Genomic DNA, 23318 nt, shown 5'->3' on the forward strand with positions numbered 1-23318 from the left:
CATGACTCGGATGTATAGAAAGAGAGGGGATTGTGTCGGGATGATAGCTAGCTAGTAGCTTGCTTGACACACAGCTGTTGAGAAATGAAGAGGTGATGGATGGATTTCTGAGCATGCTTACTAGATGATGTTACGATGTTTGTAGAGATGAGTTGAAAATCAGGATATCTTCGGACTTTCCCTGTTTGGATAATCATATAATACCAGCCGCCGACTGTATAATTAATATTGACGACTTGTAATTAAGAAATACAAAGCAAATAATCACAAGACAACAGCGACGGCGAGACCGAAAGAATTCAAATACTAATCATGATATCATCCCAAAATAGATGTCAATACCACTCAGTCAATCATTCTATATAATCTCATACACACTCCAAACACCCTTCACCCTTCACCCTTCACCCAATCACATCTCATCATCCATCTCACAAGGATAAAGGAATCTAGCCCATCGCTGCTTACACAATCATCATTTCGTCATTTGACACCTGAATAACCAGGTATTAATCAGCATTACCCCTCTTAGAAATCAATCGGCATTAGAAAGCATCGGAAGAGAAACACATCGACGGATCTTCCATCACTTCCCAACTTCCCAACTTCTTCCCGTCAGCCTCCACAAACTCCCAAAACATACAAATACTCTTCATATATCTGCAAGAGTTTGCATATGTCATTCTTCATTCGATCTCTACCACGATTACCAAAAACTTATAATCGCACCGTCTTTTGTCAATCTATTAATAAAAGAGCTTTTCATCAATCTTTCGCAAATATGGGTGTTCACAATATCGCAACGTGAGTTTTACTCCCCCTTTTCCCGTCTCTTTGGAGACGAGATATATACTCTGTCCCTCGATCTTGGGATTGGGATATTGGATATATCATCGATGTCTCTGTTCGGTCGCGTCACAATATTATACTATATCCTCGATGATATGTGTAGATTGTGTGGGGCACGAAGAGCTTTCCGAAAGAGCTCCATAGTATAAACACAGGTACAAAAGCACAAATACTAACAGAGACCCAACAGCGCAGCTGATTTCAAGTCTGCCCTTGCCGACAACCAAGTCGTTGTTCTCGATGCTTTTGCAGTCTGGTGTGGACCTTGCAAGGCCATCGCTCCTAAAGTTGCTCAGTATGTTTTCTCCCTTTGTGGCCCTGTCTATTTACCTCCCCTCATTCTTTTTGACAAAGAAAAATCAGAGAGCAAATATTCTAATTCATGGTAAATAGGCTCTCGAATGACTACCCCGCCGCCCATTTCATCAAAATCGATGTCGATGAGTTGCCAGAGGTATCACAAGAGCTTGGTATCAGAGCCATGCCTACCTTTATAATTTTCAAGGGAGAGCAAAAGATCGCAGAGGTTGTAGGTGCTAACCCTGCTGCGTTGGAAAGCGCTATCAAGAGTGCTGTTGAAGGGGTTGAGCCTAAGGCTTAGTGGGGGTTTCGATGATTAGGGGGTGAGGGGATGGGATAGAAGATTGAAACGAGTATTATACACATGGATAGAGCAGAGTGTCTAAGGGGACAACACCGCGTGGTGTTTTGGGTTCTGGTATGTGGAGGTTAGGAAATGAACGTATGAATTGATGGTTTAGAAATATGTGATTTGGATCCATGAATCTTCTTGTGAATGGACTTTGAATGATTGGGATAATCTCACTCTGCTTTCGCGTACTCTTCATTATATTGTGAGATCCCTGACTAATATTAATCAAACGGGAAGTTTCCCTTACCTAGGAGAAGGAACGCGCAACCACTTTGAAAAGTTATATCGAAAATGTCTGAATTCTTTTCGCGTTGATGCAAAGGACCCAGGCATTTTTATAACTACATATCATGCATTGTCATTCGTCTTATGGTTGTTACCCGAGTTGCCTATCTCGACCTGTTAGTAGAATGTACAAGCTGCTCATTTAACTCGGCAGGTTGAAATGAATTGACGGATCTCGACCTTGACCTCGACCTAGATGGACAACGCTTTACGGTTCAGGTGGATAGGAGTGGAAACTTGGATGTGTGTTTCAACGCATGTGTTTTTTTCTGGCTGGATTAATGGTCGGCTGGTTGGTTGTTGGTTGTTGGTTGTTGGATGCTGGTAAATGAGAGGAGGGGAGAGAGAGAAAGATGGGTAAAGAGAGGGGGCTTGGTGATTGGTGGTTGGTGTGTTTTGAGATTGAGCTAGAATTTCACGGAAAGCGGTACAGTAGGTTTGATTCCTGGGTTGAGATGAAAGATATTAGGTAGGTTTGAAGATCTGGCTTTCTGTGTTCTGTATCGAGACGTTGATGGCCTGGTAGGTCGGCCCAAATTGTGGTGGTGGTGTGGTGTGGTGTGGTGTGGTACGGTGCTTGGTGTAAGGGGCTGCCTGCCTAGGTTGTGTGAGAGGGGAAATATATAAATATGGATATGCAGATACCCCTTCCTCTTGATTTTCAAGATGTATGCATCTTCTCTTCTCATTTTGAGACTTTTCATCTCAGTGGTCTTGTACTTGTTCTTTCTCTTGCCATGTTTCATATAATGCACTAATAATTGTCTACTTGAGTTAACAATTCTCCGTCGCGTTCTTCTTCGTATTGATTCCTTTACTTGCTTTGAGGAGATGGTATTTTTTTCTTTTCCATTCGATGGTCATTCTGGATATCTTTGCAGGGGGCTCATCTCGAATAATATGACGTTTGGTTCTTTCTTTTTACGTATAGTATCATTAGTATAGTTGTTGAGGATATGAGTAATATGTAATATCTATAATAAATACTAGAAATAGTAAGAGTTCTAGAACATCCTCATCGTACAGATCTCGATTTCCCCGCTAAAACCATTAATTTTTCAGCTTTTAAGCCCCCTGTTTCTTTACTAAAGTTTTATACAAAATAATAAAAAGAAATCAAAATCGATTTAGAATTATTCTAATTCTATATAAACAAAGCTAGTTTATTTTTAAATATTTTATTTATAAAGTTATAAGTTATTAAAGATAAAAAATATAAACTTTCTATATAAAAAAATTGCTTATTTTGTATGAAAAAAGCGTTACAAGTTAGAAATTTTCAATTTTTTTAATTTCAAATCTATATCATTTATAAACAAAAGTGATTAAAAATAATTTTTTTTTTTCAATAAAAAATAGTATTGATTATTTATTTTAAAATTTTGGAAATAAATTCCTTAAATTGAAAAAGTTATTAATTTTTTTCATTTGTGTAGAAAAGCATCATTTTTATAGGGATTTTGTTATAAAAATTTATAAGGTGCGATAAGGAGGTTCTAGAACTCTTACTTTTTTATGTATTGCTATTTAAAATGTTAAAATTAATTTTTTATTATTTAAATTAGTACTTTTGACATGTTTAACTTAAATGTGTTTTCAAAAAATAATATTTTTATTCTAAATTCTTTTTCATTATTTTGATTCTAAAATTTAAAATTATAATTTTCTAGATATTGTTTTTAAATCAATTTGATTTCTAAAAGAAACATTTCTTTATTTATAAGCGAATTGATAAAATTAAATTATTGTATTGTGTAAATTATATTTTAAATTATATTTTGAATTATATTTTGAATTATATTTTGAATTATATTTCAAACTTTAATTTCTAAACTTTAAATTTTAATTAAATAATAGTATATTATAAGATGAAACTGTGACGAACCTAATAAACGTTTAAAGATCAATCTTAGAATTAAAAACTATAGAACTAAAGAGAGTATGCTATAGAGCTATATATGCGATCGGCTCGAAGCTTAGTATCATATTAATTCGATTAAATGCAATTATGTATATATTATAATACTATTTTCTTCTTTTGAAGAGTTTGTTTTGAACTTACTTTAAACAAATGATTTAAGTATAAAATATAATTAATAAAACTCTTTTTTATTATCATTATTATTATTTTCTTTATTGATTTTTTATAAAATACTTTAAGAGGTTAAATGTATTATTGTTAAATGAAAAGTATTAACTAGTAGAAGTTTGTACTTCTTTTAAGCGATCTTCAAAATATTAACTATTAATTATCTTATCTAAGTTTTTATTATTATTATTGTTGTAGAAGTTAGTAGGAGTGAATGTAACAATTAAAACAGATTCTTTTCGATTTTAAGCACTTTAATATAAATTAAGTAGGTAGATTTGTATCTAATGAAAAACATTTTTATATTAAATATACTTGTTTTCCTTATATAATTGAATTCTTTTAGTAAAGAAGAACTTGGGCGTTTTAATATAAAATAAAATTGGGGTATAATTGGCTTTGTTTAAAGGAATATTAGAGACATTAAGAATATTAAGATTACTAATATTCATTAGATTATAATTTCGAAAGTAAAATGGATTTTGTAATAAATATAAGATTTTAAATTTACTAAAGTAAAATGATATAGAAAATCTAATTATTATATATATAACTAATTATTATATAACCTAAACAAAATTAAGATATAAGCGGGATAATGAAAGTTATTAAGAAAAATGATTTCTAAGAATAGTATTAAATTTATTACAAAAGATTAAGATCTTATTCAAATTAAATTAGTTCTAGCCTTTTACTTTATAAAGAATCCTTTCAAATTTTGTAATATAAACATATAGAGAATCGATTCTTTATTTAAGATTAAATAACTTATCTTCAACTTCCTATATTTTATTCGAATTATTATAGATATATATAAATTGATTTAGAATTGTTGTATAATCTAAGGGAATGTTTTAATTAAAAAAAGAAAGCTAAAGTAATATTATAATTTATATATGAAATTCGAGATTAAGATAAACATAATAAAATTGAGTAATAAAATTGTTGATTGTAATACTATCTATTTATAATTTTATTCGAATCGAAAATAATTATATATCAAATTTCTGAAAACTACCACTAAACTTTTCAAGATTAGAAAAAAGAAAATTTCAATTAAAAAAACATTTAAGTAATAAAAACATATTTAAAGATTAGAAAGTATAAAAACAAAATTTTATTCCATTAATAAATCATTTCATTATAAAGTTCTATAATTATAAGGTTTATCAAATTATAATTTATAACTAAGAAATTAAAAGTAAAAAAAAAATAATACCTTTAAATAATATTAAAAAAATCCATATATAAGCGAAAGAGTAGAAACGATAACTTATACATAAGAGCTTTATTCATAAGTATATACTAATGTTATTCTATTTCTTATTTAAAAAAGCTTTTAATAATATAACAAACTTAACAAACATTTAAAAATCAATCTTAAAATTAAAAGCTACAAAATTAAAAAGAATATACTACAAAGCTATATATACGATTGACTCAAAGCTTAGTGTCGTACTAGCCCGATCGGACGCGATCACGTGTATACCGTGACAGAAACTAGATTTTTTGTTTTGAGATTAAAATAATATTTATTAAGAAATCGAAATTTAGAATAAAAATGTCATTTTTTAAAAAAGTTTTTAAGACAAAAAAATCAAAATTGTTAGTTTTAAGAAAGAAATGTCAATTATAACATTTTAGATATCAATACATAAAAAGTATTATTTCTGATATTTATCGTGATATCTATTATACAAGGAATTAGGAGGAATTGAATCTTTCTGTCTGATTCTTGAATCTTTGTTCACGAAAAGCGGGGATTCGGTTTGATGGATTATAGATAGATAGAGTGAAAATTTCTCGATGGATTGGATTGAGTTGAAGATCTGTTTGTCGGGTTTGAAGATTAGAATCTTGGTCGAAGTCGAAGTCGATAAGGAGAGGGAGAGGGAGAATAGGGAGAGGGAGGATATGGAAAAAAATTATTTGAATATTGAATATTGAATACTATATCGAAAAAAAAATGAAAACGAAAACAGGAGTTTCGTTAAACCTCGCTTCCAGTTGGATAATATGAATATATATATACAGGAATCAGCTAAAATAAAATATACTAAGGGCGATGATGGAAGGCCTGTTAATACTTATTTTATTTTTTTATAGAGGGGATTTTGCTCTTGGTATGCTTTGTTCTTTTCTGTTTTTTCTACTTCTCCGCTTTCTACTCTTTTCTTGGCTTTTTTTTCTCTCCTCTCAGATAATTTAAAAAAAGAAATTAAAAGTAGAAGATCGCTTGCTTCTGTTTTCGAAGCATTTCGATTCGATTCGATTCGAGTTTCGGGATTGACTCCGTTCATATATATATATATATATATAACATAGGGGAATGAATAGAAATATACGAATTCCCAAACTGTCAAACTCCTAAATGAAGCAATGATACGGAAGTACAATGGATATCTTCATATTTTATTCTATCTCTTAGCGAGGAGCCAAAAGATCTATCTATAATGGATAATGGATATGCGTTTTATACATATATGGCATGTAACTTGTTTGAGAAACAGATATATACTATATACGGGCATAGTTAGATGGGTAGATATTAATCTTACAGGTCGAAAATCCCATTTTGAAGGCTAATGGAGGTTCGAGCGCGAGGTGTAGATTATTTGGAGAGGAGAGGGGCAGAGAGGGAGGAGGATTGTCTCTGGGTATGTTGTGAAATTTGAGGAGATCTGTCATGGATTATGTATACTCTGAAATATGATGAGGGTGGTGAGTATGTGTGAGTATGGAGAATAACAGAGATACAAACTACGCATTCCAAGTGAAATCCGAGGACGAGGATCCAGAAATCCTTCTCGGTCATCGATGAGTATCGAAGATGGAACAGAATGGAAGTAATATTTCTATATATGAGTGAGGATGATCAGGTAGACGCTTTGATTTTCTCGATTTTCTCTTTAGGTTGAGATTAGATGTTTTGGTATGATGGATGGATGGTTGGATGGATGGGTTTTTTCACTCGTGGCTGAGGCTGGGTTCTAGTCACTTGTGCATGATTTTGGATTAGATGCGCTGCTAGATTACTCTGTCGATGGTATGGTATGTATACGGTCTTTGAATCGCTCTAGATTCTGATTTTGATTTCGATTATGGTAAGGTAGAAGGTAATAGGACGATGAACATTTATTCCTGACACACAGAATAGCGCGGAAACAAGAATCAACACGGACAGTACTTTAGAGACGGATAGTTATAGTTGGGGCTTGTTAAGGGAAGTTCAACGATTCTCCTAGATATCTATTTGTACAATGATGCAGTGTAAATACTGAAACTTTCAGGTTGAGTAAGCTTAAATTGGATTGTACGGTACGATTTGTTTATATAATCTACCTACCTCCGCGGGGGAAAATGGTTTGTTAAGAAGATTGATATAATGGCTTTTCCGATCTTGAATTTGTCTACATCGATACTCAACATCCTTGATTCCTCATTTCTGAGCTCTCATCCCTCTCCTCTTTCTTTTCACCTGCGGGAAGTACCACAAGCAAGTTTAGTTCAAGTCCCATCCCTTGCCCCTCAAAAGAATTAAAATTGATGTAGCTCGACCTTGGCGAATACACATCAGCAAACCCCTTCAAACCCTTTTCAAGAGATCAAATATGTACGAATAACTAACTGACTGCCTGGCTTTATTATCTAGCCAGCCAGATGCATGATGGTCTAGACTCTATAACTACCTAGGTATTTATGACTACTATTTTTGGGCGGGGAAGATAGAAGGAAGTACTGGTGATTGCATCGCTCACTCATCCATCTTCATAAATGAATGAGTTGTACATTACGTGGTAAAATTCCATTCACATAATATGAATGCGATGAATATCATAAATGCCACAGTATATTTTCTCACTAGTGAACTCTGGCGTTATGACTACGCGAAGAATAACGCCACGATATTAATTTCAAGACTGACCACCTGAGCATCCATGCCTAGGTACTAACAGCTCTCCCATCTCACAAGACTATTTCTGAGTCTCAATCTCGAATCGGTATTTCATTTCGAATCGCGAATATCTAATACCTTTAAAGTTTGAGGATTTAGGGAGTAATAGTCAGCAAGCTCTCTCATAGTATTACCTACCAACTCCTAATCAATCAATTAGTAAAATTCATTTCATCTTCTATAATATAATATAACTCTTAACTTTTAAGATCTGAAGTATATATACCTATATATATATATATATAAAGAACTCTTCTTAATAAAATCTTCTAATAAATACTTACTTTATTTCCTTTTTATAAATATTTATAAATACTTATAAATACTTATAAATACTTATAAATACTTATAAATACTTATAAATACTTATAAATACTTATAAACAAATCAATAAAACATAAATTTCATCTTCATCTTTATCTTCATCTTAAACCTTTTACTAAATTTCATCTTCTATAAATTAATATCTGTTAGAATCTATATCTATATCTCTGTTTTCGTTATTCTATTAACATAGTTTATCAGTGGGTCGGCCATATTAGTAGATCGGTTACTTTTACCTCGAATTGTCACTTCAAAGTTATATTATTCAACAACAATTAAATCAATTGATTAAAACTATTAAGAATCTAACAATTTAAGATTTATTATATTATTTTGACAGGTTCTTATATTATAACCTGTCTTTTTATATTTATTACAATATTAATTAAAAAATGCTTTTTTATTAGCATTCCTTTCTTTTTAATGTTTATTATATTAAATCTAAATATCAATTTTTTACTGAGATAATATATTAAGAGTCTTTTATTTAATAAGTATTCCTTTTTAATATAATTAGGTTTTTTTCGCATATCGATATTTACTTAATATTATATTTACTACTTAAAATATTGTTACGGGAGCTGCCTCTAGGGTCACGTGGAAGTGTCTAGAGATCTCTCGAGATGGTTTAAACTAAACTTCAAGTAGGAATTCAATAAGGTTGTAACTGGTTGCAATTCTCGTAACTATAGTAATGAAACTAATGATTGTTCTTGAGCACGAAGCTCTACATTGTAATGAAATCCCATTCCCTTATATAGATCTTCGTACTCTGATGTTGGTTGGAGTTTCTTGGAGTCCTGGCTCCCAAGGACCTCCTTGGAGCCCTGGCTCCTGGGGACTCCACCACGTGACACTTGTCACATGGCATTCTGTTACCCATCGTAACACTATCCCCTTCCTAGACTAGCGCTTGTCCCAAGCGTCTTATAATGCTCCATTTCCCCACCCGGCCGGTGAATCAAATGGTCTTAGGCTCTTTCATTATGTCTATCACCACTATTTCCCCTAATCATCTAACTGTTCGAAAACGTAAGGAACAAATCCTTCTTGCTCAGGCTATTGAATCTAGTGATGTCGAAATGATTCCGTGTTCGCGTTGTCGTTTGGATGGTTATCGATGTGTTAAGGATTTGTTTCGTTCCAATCACTCTCGTTGTTCTGAATACATGCATGCACGTTCTTCTTATAATGCTGAGTTTCCTTTGGCCGAGGATTGGAATCGAGAAGTTCCTCGGGAAGACGATTGGCGCGCCTTGGATCGTCAAGAGGAACGCCTTCGTTCGGAGGAAGAAGAGGCTATGGCGAAGATCCTTCGCCTTAGGAAACAACAAAAGTTGTTGCGCGAGCGGCGTCAGCGCATGGCCGACCGTGGCCTTAAATATTTGGATGAGCTTGATGCTCTGGAAGAAAAGGAAAGGCTAGAGAAAGAGCGTGTTGAGAGAGAAAAAGAAATGACGTCTGCCTCTGTTGCTGGTCCTATCGACGACTCCTTTGCTTTCGATTCTTCTTTGCCTGAGTTGTCCGAAGCGGATCTTGAGGCTTTATTGGCAGGTGTGGGTACTTCAGGTGGAATGCCCGTAGCTTTTCAGGGCAGCTGAGATCTTCCTTGAATTCCCATGTGTTTTCTGAGTGTGGGTAGTCTAACCATTTGATCAAATACTTGACCTTGTTTCTGACGTATTTGCAGTCTAGTATTGTTTCGACATCGTATATGGCGTTTGGGTTGACTGGTTCAATTTCTGTAAATGGCGCATTTGGCGCTCCTGGTGGTGCTGGTTCAAGCAAGGATATGTGGAATACTGGGTGGATATTCATTGTGTCTGGTAATTTCAATCGATAATTAACCGTTCCTATTACCTTATCAATCTTGAATGGTCCTAGTTTCCTGTGGTCGAGTTTATTGCTTGGTCTCTTAGTTTCGATGTTTCGTCGTAGCAGATAAACTTTATCCCCCTCTTTAAGCGTAGGTTCCATACTACGTTTCGTATTGTAGTACGCTGCTGTTCTGGATGATATGAATCTTAGATCGAGAGCAAGCTGCTCTTGTAAATCCTTTAATTGTTCGACTTGTATTATTGCTGATTCGGCATTAACTTCCTGTGGTATCGGTGTTTGGTATGCTTTAGGATTAAACCCAAAGTTAGCGCGTGCTGGTGTAATCTTTGTGGTTTCCGTTTCCGATGTGTTATATGCGAATTGTGCCATAGGTAATAGCTCTACCCAATTGTCCTGTCGATAATTTATGTAGCATCTAAGATATGCTTCCATTGTCTGATTGGTCCTCTCTGTCTGACCATCTGTTTGTGGGTGGAAAGATGTCGATAGCTTTCTCTTGATACCCATAAGTGCTAATAAGGTAGTCCAGAATTTCGAGGTAAAGAGCTTGTCTCGATCCGAGATTATCTCATCCGGTACTCCGTGTATGCTTACTATGATCCTAAGGAATACATATGCTAGTTGCTCAGCATCCCATGTTTCCTTGAATGGTATCATATATGCAAATTTCGTTAGCCTGTCTACTATATTGAGTATCGCATCGTACTCAACTCCTGTAGTAGGATCCTTTGAGAGTGGTAGTTTGACCACAAAGTCCCATGTGATGGACTTCCATGGCTGAGAAGGCATGTCTGGGGTCTGGAGCTGACCATACGGAGCATGTCGTGATGACTTGTTTCGTATGCAGGTGTCGCAACTTCCAACAACTTCTTCAACTATCGTTCTCATTCGCGGGAAATAACTGATTTCCCGGATTCTTGCAAACGTCCTTGCAATTCCTTGATGTCCATGTGCCGGCAACCCATGTTGTTCCGTCACAAATTCCTTGGTCATTTGACTCGGAATGTATACTTTCCCATGAAAGTATATGGTTTCGTTTTCTATTGTGAATCCTGGTTCTATTGCCTTGCGTATGCGTATAGCTGTAGCATCCTTGTCGTAATGTGATTGGATTTGGTTTCTGAGATGGTTGTCTTCCAATATATGAGTAGCTGCAAGCTGTGGTGCATTGTAAACCAGTGATTCGCCTTCTTTCTTGAATATTGCGTATGATTCGTACGACTTATTTTCTTGGTATTCTGGTTTTCGGCTAAGAGCGTCGGCTCTAGCGTTTTCTGATCCTTTAACATATGAAATCTTGAAATTGTAATTGGCCATGGTCTCCGACCATCTGACCTGTCGTCTGTTTAACTGCTTCGTTGTGGTGAAGTAAACCAAGTTCTTATGATCTGTGTACACTTGTACTGGGTATTTCGATCCTTCCAAATAAACTCGCCATTCTCTAAATGCATCGACTATCGCCAGTAGTTCTTTGTCGTATATTTCGTAATTTAGTTCGGCTGGTGATAGTTTTCGAGAGTAGAATGCGATTGGTTGATATTTCTCATTCTGACCTGGTTGACTCAGAACTGCCCCTATAGCGAAATCTGAGGAATCCGTTTCCACTATGATTTGCTTTTCTGGGTCAAATGTTAACAGTATTGGTTCTCCGGCTACTGCCTGTTTGAGTGCTTCGAAGGACTCCTGCGCCTTGGCGGTCCATTCGAACGTTCCTTGCTCTTTTCTGGTTAAATTGGTTAAGGGTACTGTAATCCCTGAATAACCTTTAATAAATCTTCGGTAGAAGTTGACGAATCCCAAAAAAGACTGTACTTCTTTAATCGTGGTAGGCTGCTTCCATTCGAGCACTGCCTTGACCTTATCCTTGCTCATCTTGAGCCCTTGGCTTGATACGGTGAATCCTAGGAACTCCGTTTCCGTAACATGGAATTCACATTTGCTTGGTTTACATAGCAAATCGGCTTTGGCTAAGCTTTCGAGGATGCTGCTGACGTCCTTGATGTGTTGGCTCTCGTTGTTTGAATATACTAGGATGTCGTCCAAGTAGCATATACAACAAGTGTCTAAGTATGGTGACAACACATTGTTCATGAGTCTCATGAAAGTAGCTGGTGCGTTAGTTAGCCCGAACGGCATAACCTGGTATTCGTATAGCCCGTATCTTGTTTTGAAAGCGGTTTTCCATTCCTCGCCTTCCTTCATTCTGATCAAATGGTACCCGTTGCGCAGGTCCATCTTGGTGAATATGGTAGCTCCGCCCAATCGATCTCTTAATTCCGTAGCTAATGGAAGTGGATATCGATCCTTCTTGGTAAGCGTGTTGAGCTTTCTGTAGTCCACAACTAGTCTCTTAGTACCATCCTTCTTGGGTACCCACATAGTTGGACTTGCCACTTGGGACGTGGATTCCCTGATCCATCCCTTGGCCAAATTGTCATCGATATATTCCCTGAGCGTCTTCAGCTCATCGGCTGACATTGAATAAATTGGGGTGTGCACAGGCATCTTGCCTTCCTCCAATATTATCTCATGATCCCATGGCTTGTGTTCTGGCAAAGCCTCATGGATCCCTGGTTCCTTGAACACATGTTCGTATTTCTTGTACTGTTCTGGTATCATAGGCTCTTCTGCCTTGATTGCGATTTCCTGCCGTGTCGTTGGCTTCTGCATTTGTAGAGGAGGTGTACTGGCCTTCGCTCTTAATGGAGGACCCTGGACTGGGTGTCCTACGTCGCCGGTGTTGTTCGCGTTCAACTCTCCTTGGCGCGTGTTACGTCTCGCGGACGCCTTGAACGTGTCGTCGTGACCGTTCTTGCACTGATCAAATGTCACTGTCTCTTGTGACCAATCTATCTTAGGATTGTGTGCCTTCAACCATGGCATCCCTAAGATGATCTGTTGTTGGCCCAATGGCACAACGTCAAGCTGTATAACCTCTGAATGTTGGGTTATGTTCATTTGTACTGGTCGTGTCTCCTGTGAAACATTCCCGTCAGATCCTGCTAGTTGTCCGTCAACTAACTGCAATTGGTAGGGTTTTTGTTTCTTCTGGAGTGGAACTCCCAAGTACTTTGCAGCTTCTGGTGCAATAAAGTTTCCTGTAGCCCCTGAATCTATCATGGCTTGCTGTATTTGTCCGTTTATTTTGACCTTGCAGTATATCTGTCCTGCTTGTCCTGTAGCATTCAATTGCTGGGTAACTTGTTTTTTGTCTGTTTCATTGGATTGTTGGTTCCTTGTCTTTCTTTTCTTGGGGAACCATCCGGTTGCTTCTTTATCTGATCGATGGATTCCGCAGAATTCATCATAGCAAGCAGTCCAGCTCATCATCGCGTGATCTGCTGGTATCTCTTCCTTAATACATTCTTCCGTTACCGACGGTGATGGGGTTCGGTAATACTCCTGTTCCCACAAATCTACTGCATTCATACCCTCTTGGTTTCGTGGTAACTCATCCAATAATTTCCGGAATTCTTCACTGGTGAAGGTCTCAGTTTCTTCGGTCTTAGCTGGATGTTCCTGGGATACAAAGGTAGCGTTAAGTTGGCCTTTGCCGAACTTGGGTTTGAAGTTGCCTTTCTTTCCTCCTGTCTTCTTACTTCGGCAATCCGCTGCCCGGTGCCCTGTTTTTCCACATTCAAAGCATAAGTTGTTTTCTCGTCTACGTTTCTTTTCCTGATCATCATTCCTGTTTGCGTGGTGCGTGGCGTCTAACTCCATAGGGTCTCCGTATCTCTGTGGATTGTATCGTGGTCTACCCTCGTTCTTGCGGTAACGCCCTTGGTTTTGATTTTCTTGAGGTTTGTATGATCTTTGGCTTTGCTTAAATCTGTAGAGACGATCGTCGGCTTCAATAGAGTCCTTGATTAAGTCGTTCAAATCATTACTCTCGCCGTCTCGGTCTAGTTCCAATCGTACTTCTGGTTTGAGCCCTTTTCGGTAATGGCTCATGATGGCGGTCTTATCCCATTTGGTCATTCCTGCATATCTTCGGAACTCCGTAGCGTACTTGAGGGCTGATCCTGTTTGCTTGATGTTAAAGATCTTTTCCTCGGCTATCTCTAACTCGTTGGCGTTTCCGAAAATCCTACGGATTTCTGTTTTGAACCCTTCGAAGCTCTCGAAGATTACTCTGGTAGGTTTCATGCGGTATCGCTCGCTGTTCTCGAAGTAGTCCCGCAAGTATGGCTGAATCCATTTGCCTGCTTCTCCTCTGAGGTATGATACGGCCCATACACTCTTGGATTCCTTTTCGGTAAACTTGTCTTCGTTGAATCTGAAGTAGATTTCAAGTTGCAAGAGGAAGGTGTCGAGTTCCTGTCGACTTCCTTGGTATTTGTCTGGTAAGGCAATCTTGAGTGTTTCGTTGATGGTAATTTCCTTGGGAGCATCGGTCATCTCGACATCGTCGGTGTCGGGTGCTTGTGCCTGACTGCTCGCGGATGCACTGGTGGGTGTCATATCGTCGGTTGGTATTGAATCGGTACTTGAAGCAGAAATGGTGCTCAAAGTGTTACGGGAGCTGCCTCTAGGGTCACGTGGAAGTGTCTAGAGATCTCTCGAGATGGTTTAAACTAAACTTCAAGTAGGAATTCAATAAGGTTGTAACTGGTTGCAATTCTCGTAACTATAGTAATGAAACTAATGATTGTTCTTGAGCACGAAGCTCTACATTGTAATGAAATCCCATTCCCTTATATAGATCTTCGTACTCTGATGTTGGTTGGAGTTTCTTGGAGTCCTGGCTCCCAAGGACCTCCTTGGAGCCCTGGCTCCTGGGGACTCCACCACGTGACACTTGTCACATGGCATTCTGTTACCCATCGTAACAAATATACAATTCTTTACATTTAAAAGTATATTTTTATAAATTAATTTTTCTATATCTTTAGTTAGAATTAGTATAATTTTAAATATAGATGTAGGGGAGCTTGTTTAATAACAAGTTATTCGAGATTTAATTAATATTGATTGAGAAAGAGCTTCAGTTGGGTTGTAAGGAATTTAAGAGATTTATTAATCTAAATTGAAAGAGGGAAGGTGTTACGACGGGTAACATTGGATCACGTGACAAGTGTCATGTGACAGGACGTTGGAGCCTTTGGAGCTTAGGATCTAAGGAGCCAGGAGCCTTTAGAGCTTAGGATTCAAAGGATCCAAGTAGAATAGAACTATAAAATTCGTAAAGTAGAAAGGTCTATATAAGAAAATGAATTTCATTATAATATAGAGCTTTATACTTAAAAACAATTATTAGTTTCATTATTATAGTTATAAGAATTGTAATTAATTATAACCTTATTGAATTCCTATTTGAAGTTTAATCTAAACCATCTTGAGAGAACTCTAGTCACTTTCATATGATCCTAGAGGCAGTTCCCGTAATACTTTGAGCACCCTTTTTATTTCAAATACCAATTCAATAAAAAACCAGTGTTAAATATGGTATCTAGAAACATTGCTACAGGTCAGCCTGCACCAACAGCAGATACTAACAATGTCGAAATGGCTAATACTTTAAAGAAGATTACTATCAATGAAATCCTTAAAATCGTTTTACCAGATAAGTATCAAGGTAATCAATAGAAACTCAATACTTTCCTTTTACAATTAGAAATCTATTTTTGATTTAATAAGGATAAGTTTATAGCCACAGAATTCAAAAGTATATAGACTACATTTTATCTTTAAGAAGAGGTAAACAAGTAAATTCAATCATATTTGTAAAACTATTTTGAGTATAATAATTAAAATCATATACAATCTACTTAAATAATCTTCAATAGTTTTGAAGGATTTAAAACAGAAATTCATAGAATCTTTAGGAATTTTAATAAGCTAGAAGTAGCAGAAAATATAATCTTTAATCTTAAATAAATAGAATCAGTATTAAAGTATGCTATAGAATTTCAAAGATATGTAAGAACAATCAAGTAGGATGAAGTCGTCATCATAAGTTACTATCGTAAAGGGCTCAAGTTAAAAGTCAGACTGGAATTAGAAAGATCTATCGAAAGTATAAACTTGAACGATTTAATCCAGAACTTCATTAAATCAGATGATCGTCTTTATTGATATTGATAAGATCAAAGATTATATAAACCTTAGGAAAATCAAAAGCAAGAACATTACTATAAAAATGAGGGTAAATCATATTACAATCCATAAAGATATAAAGACTTTATAGAACTTAACACTACATATTATAAAGACAGGAATAATAATCTAGAAAAGAAACAAAGATAAGAGAATAACTTATACTTTGAATATAAAAAAGCAAAGCATCAGACAACAGAATAAAAAAATAAAAAAACAGAAGATAAAAAGGGCAACTTTAAGAATAAGTTCGACAAGAGCCAACTTAATGCTATCCTCACATTATAATTATATGCTGTTAACATAACAAGGCTAACCACGCCACCACCAGCTTATAAAGAAAAGCTTGAAGGCCTCTTATAGGTAAATAAAGACCCACAATTAGGGGAATTATGGTCTATTCGGGAAATTGATTAATAAAACTGTCGTATCTGGAAATTTGAAGATACAGACAAGGGAACTATAAACGAAGATTTCAGTGTAACAAACGCTAAAAAGGGCGAATCGTACGAAGTTCGATACATTGATTATCATCGAATTCTATGGTTTGGAATCATTACAAATATATTATTCATAAAAAGGATTAGTATAGATCATTTTTAATAGCCAAATAAAGAAAAGCTATAAGAAGTGTTTTATTATTATATATATGAAAAAAATAAAAATTAGATTCTATTTTTATGTAGAAAAGTGGAAGAAGAATATTGGGTTTAGGCTCAGGCCATATTATTATCATTAGTTGTAGGTATAATAATGAAAGTCACTTAAGAAAACTACTAATATATCTTATAGAAGGACTTACTTGATAATAAAACTAGATTAGAGATAAGTATTATTTATTTAGAAAAGGAAAAGCTTCAATGTATAATATTTGCTAATAAAATTATTCAGAATAGTAAGAAAAAGTAAATTATATTATAGCTGAATACTATAAAACAAGCAGATCAAATATACTGTAAAGTCAAAATAAACGGATAAATATAACAAGTTATAATATATTTAAAAACTATAGGAAATTTTATTACATTAGAAGCTACAAAGTACTTAAAGGTTCCATTCTAGAAGAAATAAAACCCCTATCAATTACAATTAGTTGACGGACAATTAATAGAATCTAATGGGAATATTTTACAGAAGACATAATCAATACGAATAAATATGACTCAATACTCAGAGGTTATACAGCTTAACATTGTACTATTGGATCAATAACAGATCATATTAGAAATGCCATAATTGAAAACACATAATTCTAGAATAGATTGGTTATAAAGAATAATAACATTTGATTAGTATAAGAATAATTATAACGATATATTCAAGGTATTTATGGGATATAATATATACTAAGGAGAATTGAATACAAATAATATTAGTAATATAGAATACTTAATTTAGAATCCTTTATTAAAAGTGAAGGCTAGTACACCTTCTCTATAAATATAGAAGTTAACAATATAATAGGAAATTATAATCAAGATAAAGGAGTTTATAATATTAAAATAGTATAAGAAATACAAATATATTTTTAAAGAATTAGGAATTTATAAGACTTTATTAAAATACAAGCCATAAAATTATAAGATAATATTGAAGAAAGACAAGATGTTTATATACATCTCAATTTATTCAATATCAGTCGATGAGTTGAAGATATTTAGGGAATATATTGATAACAATTTGGCCAAGGGATAAATCAGGGAATTCATATCTCAAGTGGTAAGTTCAACTATATGGATACTTAAGAAAAACGGTACTAAGAGATTAATTGTAGATTACAGAAAGTTCAATGTATTTATAAAGAAGGATTGATATTCACTTCTATTAATTACAGAATTAAGAAATCAATTAAACAAAGCTATAATATTTATTAAAATGGATTTGTGTAATAGATACTACTTGATTAGAATGAAAAAAGGTGAGGAATAGAAAACCGTTTTTAAGATAAGATATGGGCTATACAAATATTAAGTTATACTATTTGGGCTAATAAATATACTAACTATTTTCATAAGACTTATAAACAATATATTATTATAATATCTAAACACTTGTTATATATACTACTTGAACAACATTCTAATATATTCAAATGATAAGGTCTAATACATTAAAGATATCAGCAATATTTTTGAAAGTTTAGTTAAAATCAATTTGCTATATAAACCAAGCAAATATAAATTCTACATTATAGAAACAAAGTTTTTAGGATTCATTATATCAAATTAAGGACTTAAGATAAGTAAAGATAAGGTTAAAGTAATACTTAAATAGAAATAGTTAATTATAATTAAAAAAATATAATCATTTTTGGGATTTATTAACTTCTATTAAAGATTTATTAAGAATTATTTAGAGATTATTATATTCTTAATTATATTAATTAGAAAAGATTAAGGAAGCTTTGAATAAACTGTTAAGGCATAGGAATTCTTCGAAATGCTCAAATAGGTAATGACCAAGGAATCAATACTGTTGATATTCGATTTTGATAAATAAATTATAATAAAGATGGATTTCTTAGATTTTATTATAGACATAGTTTTAAATCAATCAGGTCAAAATGAGAAATAACAATTAATTACATTTTACTCTCGAAAGTTATCATTAGTTGAATTAAATTATGAAATATATGATAAAGAATTATTGGCAATAGTTGATATATTTAAAGAATAACAAATTTATTTAAAAAGATTAAAATATATAGTATAGGTATATATGGATTACAAGAATTTGGTTTACTTTATTATAACAAAGTAGTTAAACAGACGATAGGTCAGATGGTTAGAGATTATGGTTAATTATAATTTCAAAATTTCATATATTAAAGAATCAGAAAACATTAAAGCCGATACTTTTAGCTGAAAACCAGAATACCAAGAAAATAAGTTGTACGAATTATACGTAATATTTAAAAAAGAAAGCGAATTACTAGTTTATAATGTACTACAACTTATAGCTACTTATATATTAGAAAACAATCATTTCAGGATCAAAATTCAATTACATTATAATAAAAATACTATAGTTATATGTATATATAAGGTAATAGAATCAAGATTTATAATAAAAAACGAAATTATATATTTTTATGGGAAAGTATATATTCTGAATCAAATAATTAAGGAATTTATGATGGAACAATATAAATTGCTAGTATACGAATATTAAAGAATTATAAGAATATTTATAAGAATTTAAGAAATTAGTTATTTTCTTTGAATAAGAACAATAATTGAAGAAATTATTGGAAATTATAATATCTACATACAAAACAAGTTATTACAATATACTTTGTATAGTTAGCTTTAAACCCTAAATATACCTTCTTAACCATAAAAGTTTATTACATAGAACTTTATAATCAAATTATTATTCTTAAAAAACCCTACTATAAGGATTGAATACAATGCAATACTTAATATAATAAATAAATTAATAAAATTCATATATATAATATTATTCAAAGAAATATAGACTACTGAATAATTAGCATATGTATTCTTCAAGGTTATAGCAAGTATATATGGAGTATTAGATAAAATAATCTCGAATAGAAACAAGCTCTTTACCTTGAAATTCTGGATTACCTTATTAGTACTAATAGGTATTAAAAGAAAGCTATTAACAGCTTTTCATCTACAAATAAATGGTCAAATAGAAAGGATCAATCAGATAATGGAAGCATATCTTAGATACTATGTAAATTATTAATAAGATAATTAAGTAGAACTATTACCTATAGCACAATTTGTATATAATATATTGAAAACAGAAATTATAAAGATAACATTAATATACACTAACTTTAAATTTAATTCTAAAGTATATTAAATATCAATACTATAAAAAGTTAATATCGAATCAGCAATAATACAAGTCGAATAGTTAAAAGATTTATAAAAATAACTTACTCTTAATCTAAAATTTATATTATTCAGAATAGCAATCTACTATAATACGAAATATAATATAAAACCTATATTTAAAGAGGGGAATAAAGTTTATCTACTACAATAAAATATTGAAATTAAAAGATTAAGCAATAAACTCGATCACAAAAAACTAAAACTATTTAAGATTAATAAGGTAATAGGAACTATCAATTATCGGTTAAAACTATTAGATATAATGAATATTCACCTAGTATTCTATATATCCTTGCTCAAATCAACATCATTAAAGGCACCGAATGTGCTATTAATAGAAATCGAATTAATCAATCCGAATGTCATATATGATATCGAAACAATATTAAATTGTAAATACATTAAAGATATAATCAAATATTTAATCAAATAATTAGACTACTTATATACCGAAAATTTATAAAAACCAAAAACAAATCTCAACTACTCTAAAAAGTTGGAGGCATTTCACCAGCAATATCCGGATTTGCCTAGAAGGAAGGAGAATCCATTGAAGCAAGGATTAAAGGATTCAAGGAAAAAGAATCGAAAACAAAGGAATTGTTGTTAGAGCTAGTAACAAAAATAGATACCAATTCCTTTTCTTGTTCAACACACTCATTTTCTAACCTTTTCTTTTCTTCAAGAGTATCAAGCTTATTTAAAGTTTTGAAACCACAACGAAGCATTTTATAACTACGTTTGTATAACTCTTGTTATTGTAATTCAAGAATATAAACACAAGCAAGATTAATCATTATAATCTTAAAAGTAATATCTCTTTCAAATTAAAGACACTCTTTTTTCAAACAAAGATTTTCAAGATCACTTATTAAAACCTAAACAATATTATAGTAAACCTTATAATAAATATATTCACTATAACATTAAAAACGATTGTTCAAAATAATACAACAATAATTATAACAAGAACAATTAGAATAAAGTATATTATTAAAACTGTAGATCTGAATTATTTAGAAAGAAGAATATATTACTGATATTTAAAGACTTTATTATTTAAAAATAACATATTGAAAGAATTATTAATATATTATAATAAAAAGAAGAACATTAATAAAAACGCTTAAAATAAGCACTAATCTAAGAAGGGGATAGTATTATGATAAATAACATTGAATTATGTAATAAATATTATGTGATAGGATATTGAAGCCTTTGAAGCTTAGAATTCAAAAAGCCAGGAGCCTTTGAAGCTTAGGATTTAAGAGATTCAAATAGAACAAAACTATAGAGTTTGTAAAGTAAGAAGGTCTATATAAGGGAGTAGATTTCATTACAATATGAAGCTTCGTGCTCAAAAACAATTATTAGTTTTATTATTATAATTATAAGAATTGTAATCAATTATAACCTTATTGAATTCCTACTTGAAATCTAATCTAAACCACCTCGAGAGAACTCTAGCCACTTTCATATAACCCTAAAGGCAGCTCTCATAACAAAAGGGTAGATATATAAATTCGAATATTTAATTTCGAGAGTATAGCTTCAAGATTGAATGGAATTAAATCTATTTTTTGGAATCTTGATTTTATATTCTGAGAGGTAATTGATTCCTTATATATAGCTTTAAAAGCTATAAAGAATTCAATCTTCAAAATATAATTAATATGTGCTTTAATAAATTCATTAATTTGACTACTATATGAACGTTTTAGATTGTTAAAACAGCTAATATTAAGTAATTAAATTAAATAACTTAAATGTAATAATAAATGTAAATATATAATATTATTCTTTTTATAGTATATTTGAAAAGCTATTAATTCATAATTTTTATATTTATCCAGCATTAATATTCGATATTTACTCTTTCTTTAATTCTTAGTATACTTATTGAAGTGTTTCAATCATTTTAAATCTATCTCATTGTTTGTCCACCTAGTAAATATAAATTTAATAATCTATTCCATAAGAAGATTAATTTTGGTATATTAATTGGAAAGATAAATCTGTCCCTGAACCATTAAAAATAGGGAAATAGTTTCGCTCTTTTCATTTCCATATATTATTGCTATAGCCCATTCTCAATTGTCTGGCTATATAGATTTACTTCTATTATATCTCTTAGCATTAGTAACAATTATTACTGTATATAATTCCCATTATAAAGTCTGTTTTATCAAAATTATAGAAATCTCTATTCAAAATGTTGTATTTCGCTTATATATTTGTAATTAATCGAAATTATTCTTTAATAAACTTAGGATTCTTATAAAAAGCTTTTTGAAAGTTATAAATATAATTAAAACATATTTTTAATTTGATTCGATGTTTTATAAATTAATATACTCAAAACTTCCTAATATGTTTCGCATCTTTCAATTTGAGAATATAATTTATTATATCTTTTACATTCTTAAATTTAAATAGAAAACCTTTTAAATCTATATCAAGAATATATTGAATAAATATCTCCTTTTTTAATTCAATCAAATTATAACTTTTTAATTGATTTTTAACTATATTAAGTTTACCTTGAATTCTATTATTTAATATAGTTCAAAATATATAATAAAACTAAACTATCTTTCGAATTGATAATTTTTTATTTAATTCAATAACTTGAATAATTAAGATTATATATACTTCTTTAAAATGAATTTTCATAATTAATTATAAAGAAAATATATATTAAATATAGAATAATAATTCGAGATAAAAATGATTAATCCACTGATATAGCCGACCCACTAATAAACTACGTTATTCTATATTTACATTATTCCATATTTATATTATTCTATTATTCCATTATTCCATACTTTCATATACAATGAATTACAAGATCAAGTTTCAAAGTATTTGAACTAATCAGTACTATCGATACTTCAAGAGATATCCAATTGTCATGTCGAATTGATATTAGTAGTGGCCTAATTGAAGAATGTACTTAATCTATAATCTCTCGTTCCATCCTTGGGCTTCCTTGCATGCTAATAACTACCTATAGTGCGGTGAGTATTCGCATTGCCGTATCGAGGATCCCATATGACATGTATTTAAACGACCCTGTTTTATCCACTATTAACTTCTCAATCTAGAACACCATATCACATCACATCAATCACATCACAACCGCACAAGCGCAACCTTTCATTTATAAAATTATTAATTCCAGAGACGAGAAAAGTAACCTATGTACTACAAACGCAATGACTTTGAATAAACCACGAAAGACAAGTCTAACAAATCCAACAATTCCATAAAAGGTCTCTCATGACCGATGATAATGAGTCTCTTTAAAAGACGACTTGAACAAATAACGCCAGTTTAATCCATCCCAATGTTCCATTG

The 23318-nt window shown here is 32.2% G+C and overlaps 1 protein-coding gene across 1 annotated transcript; it reads left to right on the top strand.

The window, feature by feature from the left end:
• Window positions 1-676: 676 nt before the first annotated feature.
• On the top strand, window positions 677-2850 carry EAF01_006416 (uncharacterized protein; the record flags this gene model as incomplete). The annotated part of the gene is made up of 3 exons (XM_038914670.1): window positions 677-804; window positions 1040-1144; window positions 1243-2850. The coding sequence occupies 3 exons, from the start codon at window positions 677-679 to the stop codon at window positions 1448-1450; spliced, it is 441 nt and encodes a 146-aa protein (XP_038769625.1). The 3' UTR covers window positions 1451-2850.
• Between the last annotated feature and the right edge of the window lie 20468 nt (window positions 2851-23318).

Source organism: Botrytis porri, assembly GCF_014898465.1.
Source record: "Botrytis porri strain MUCL 3234 chromosome Unknown BPOR_008, whole genome shotgun sequence".
Lineage (NCBI taxonomy): Eukaryota > Fungi > Ascomycota > Leotiomycetes > Helotiales > Sclerotiniaceae > Botrytis > Botrytis porri.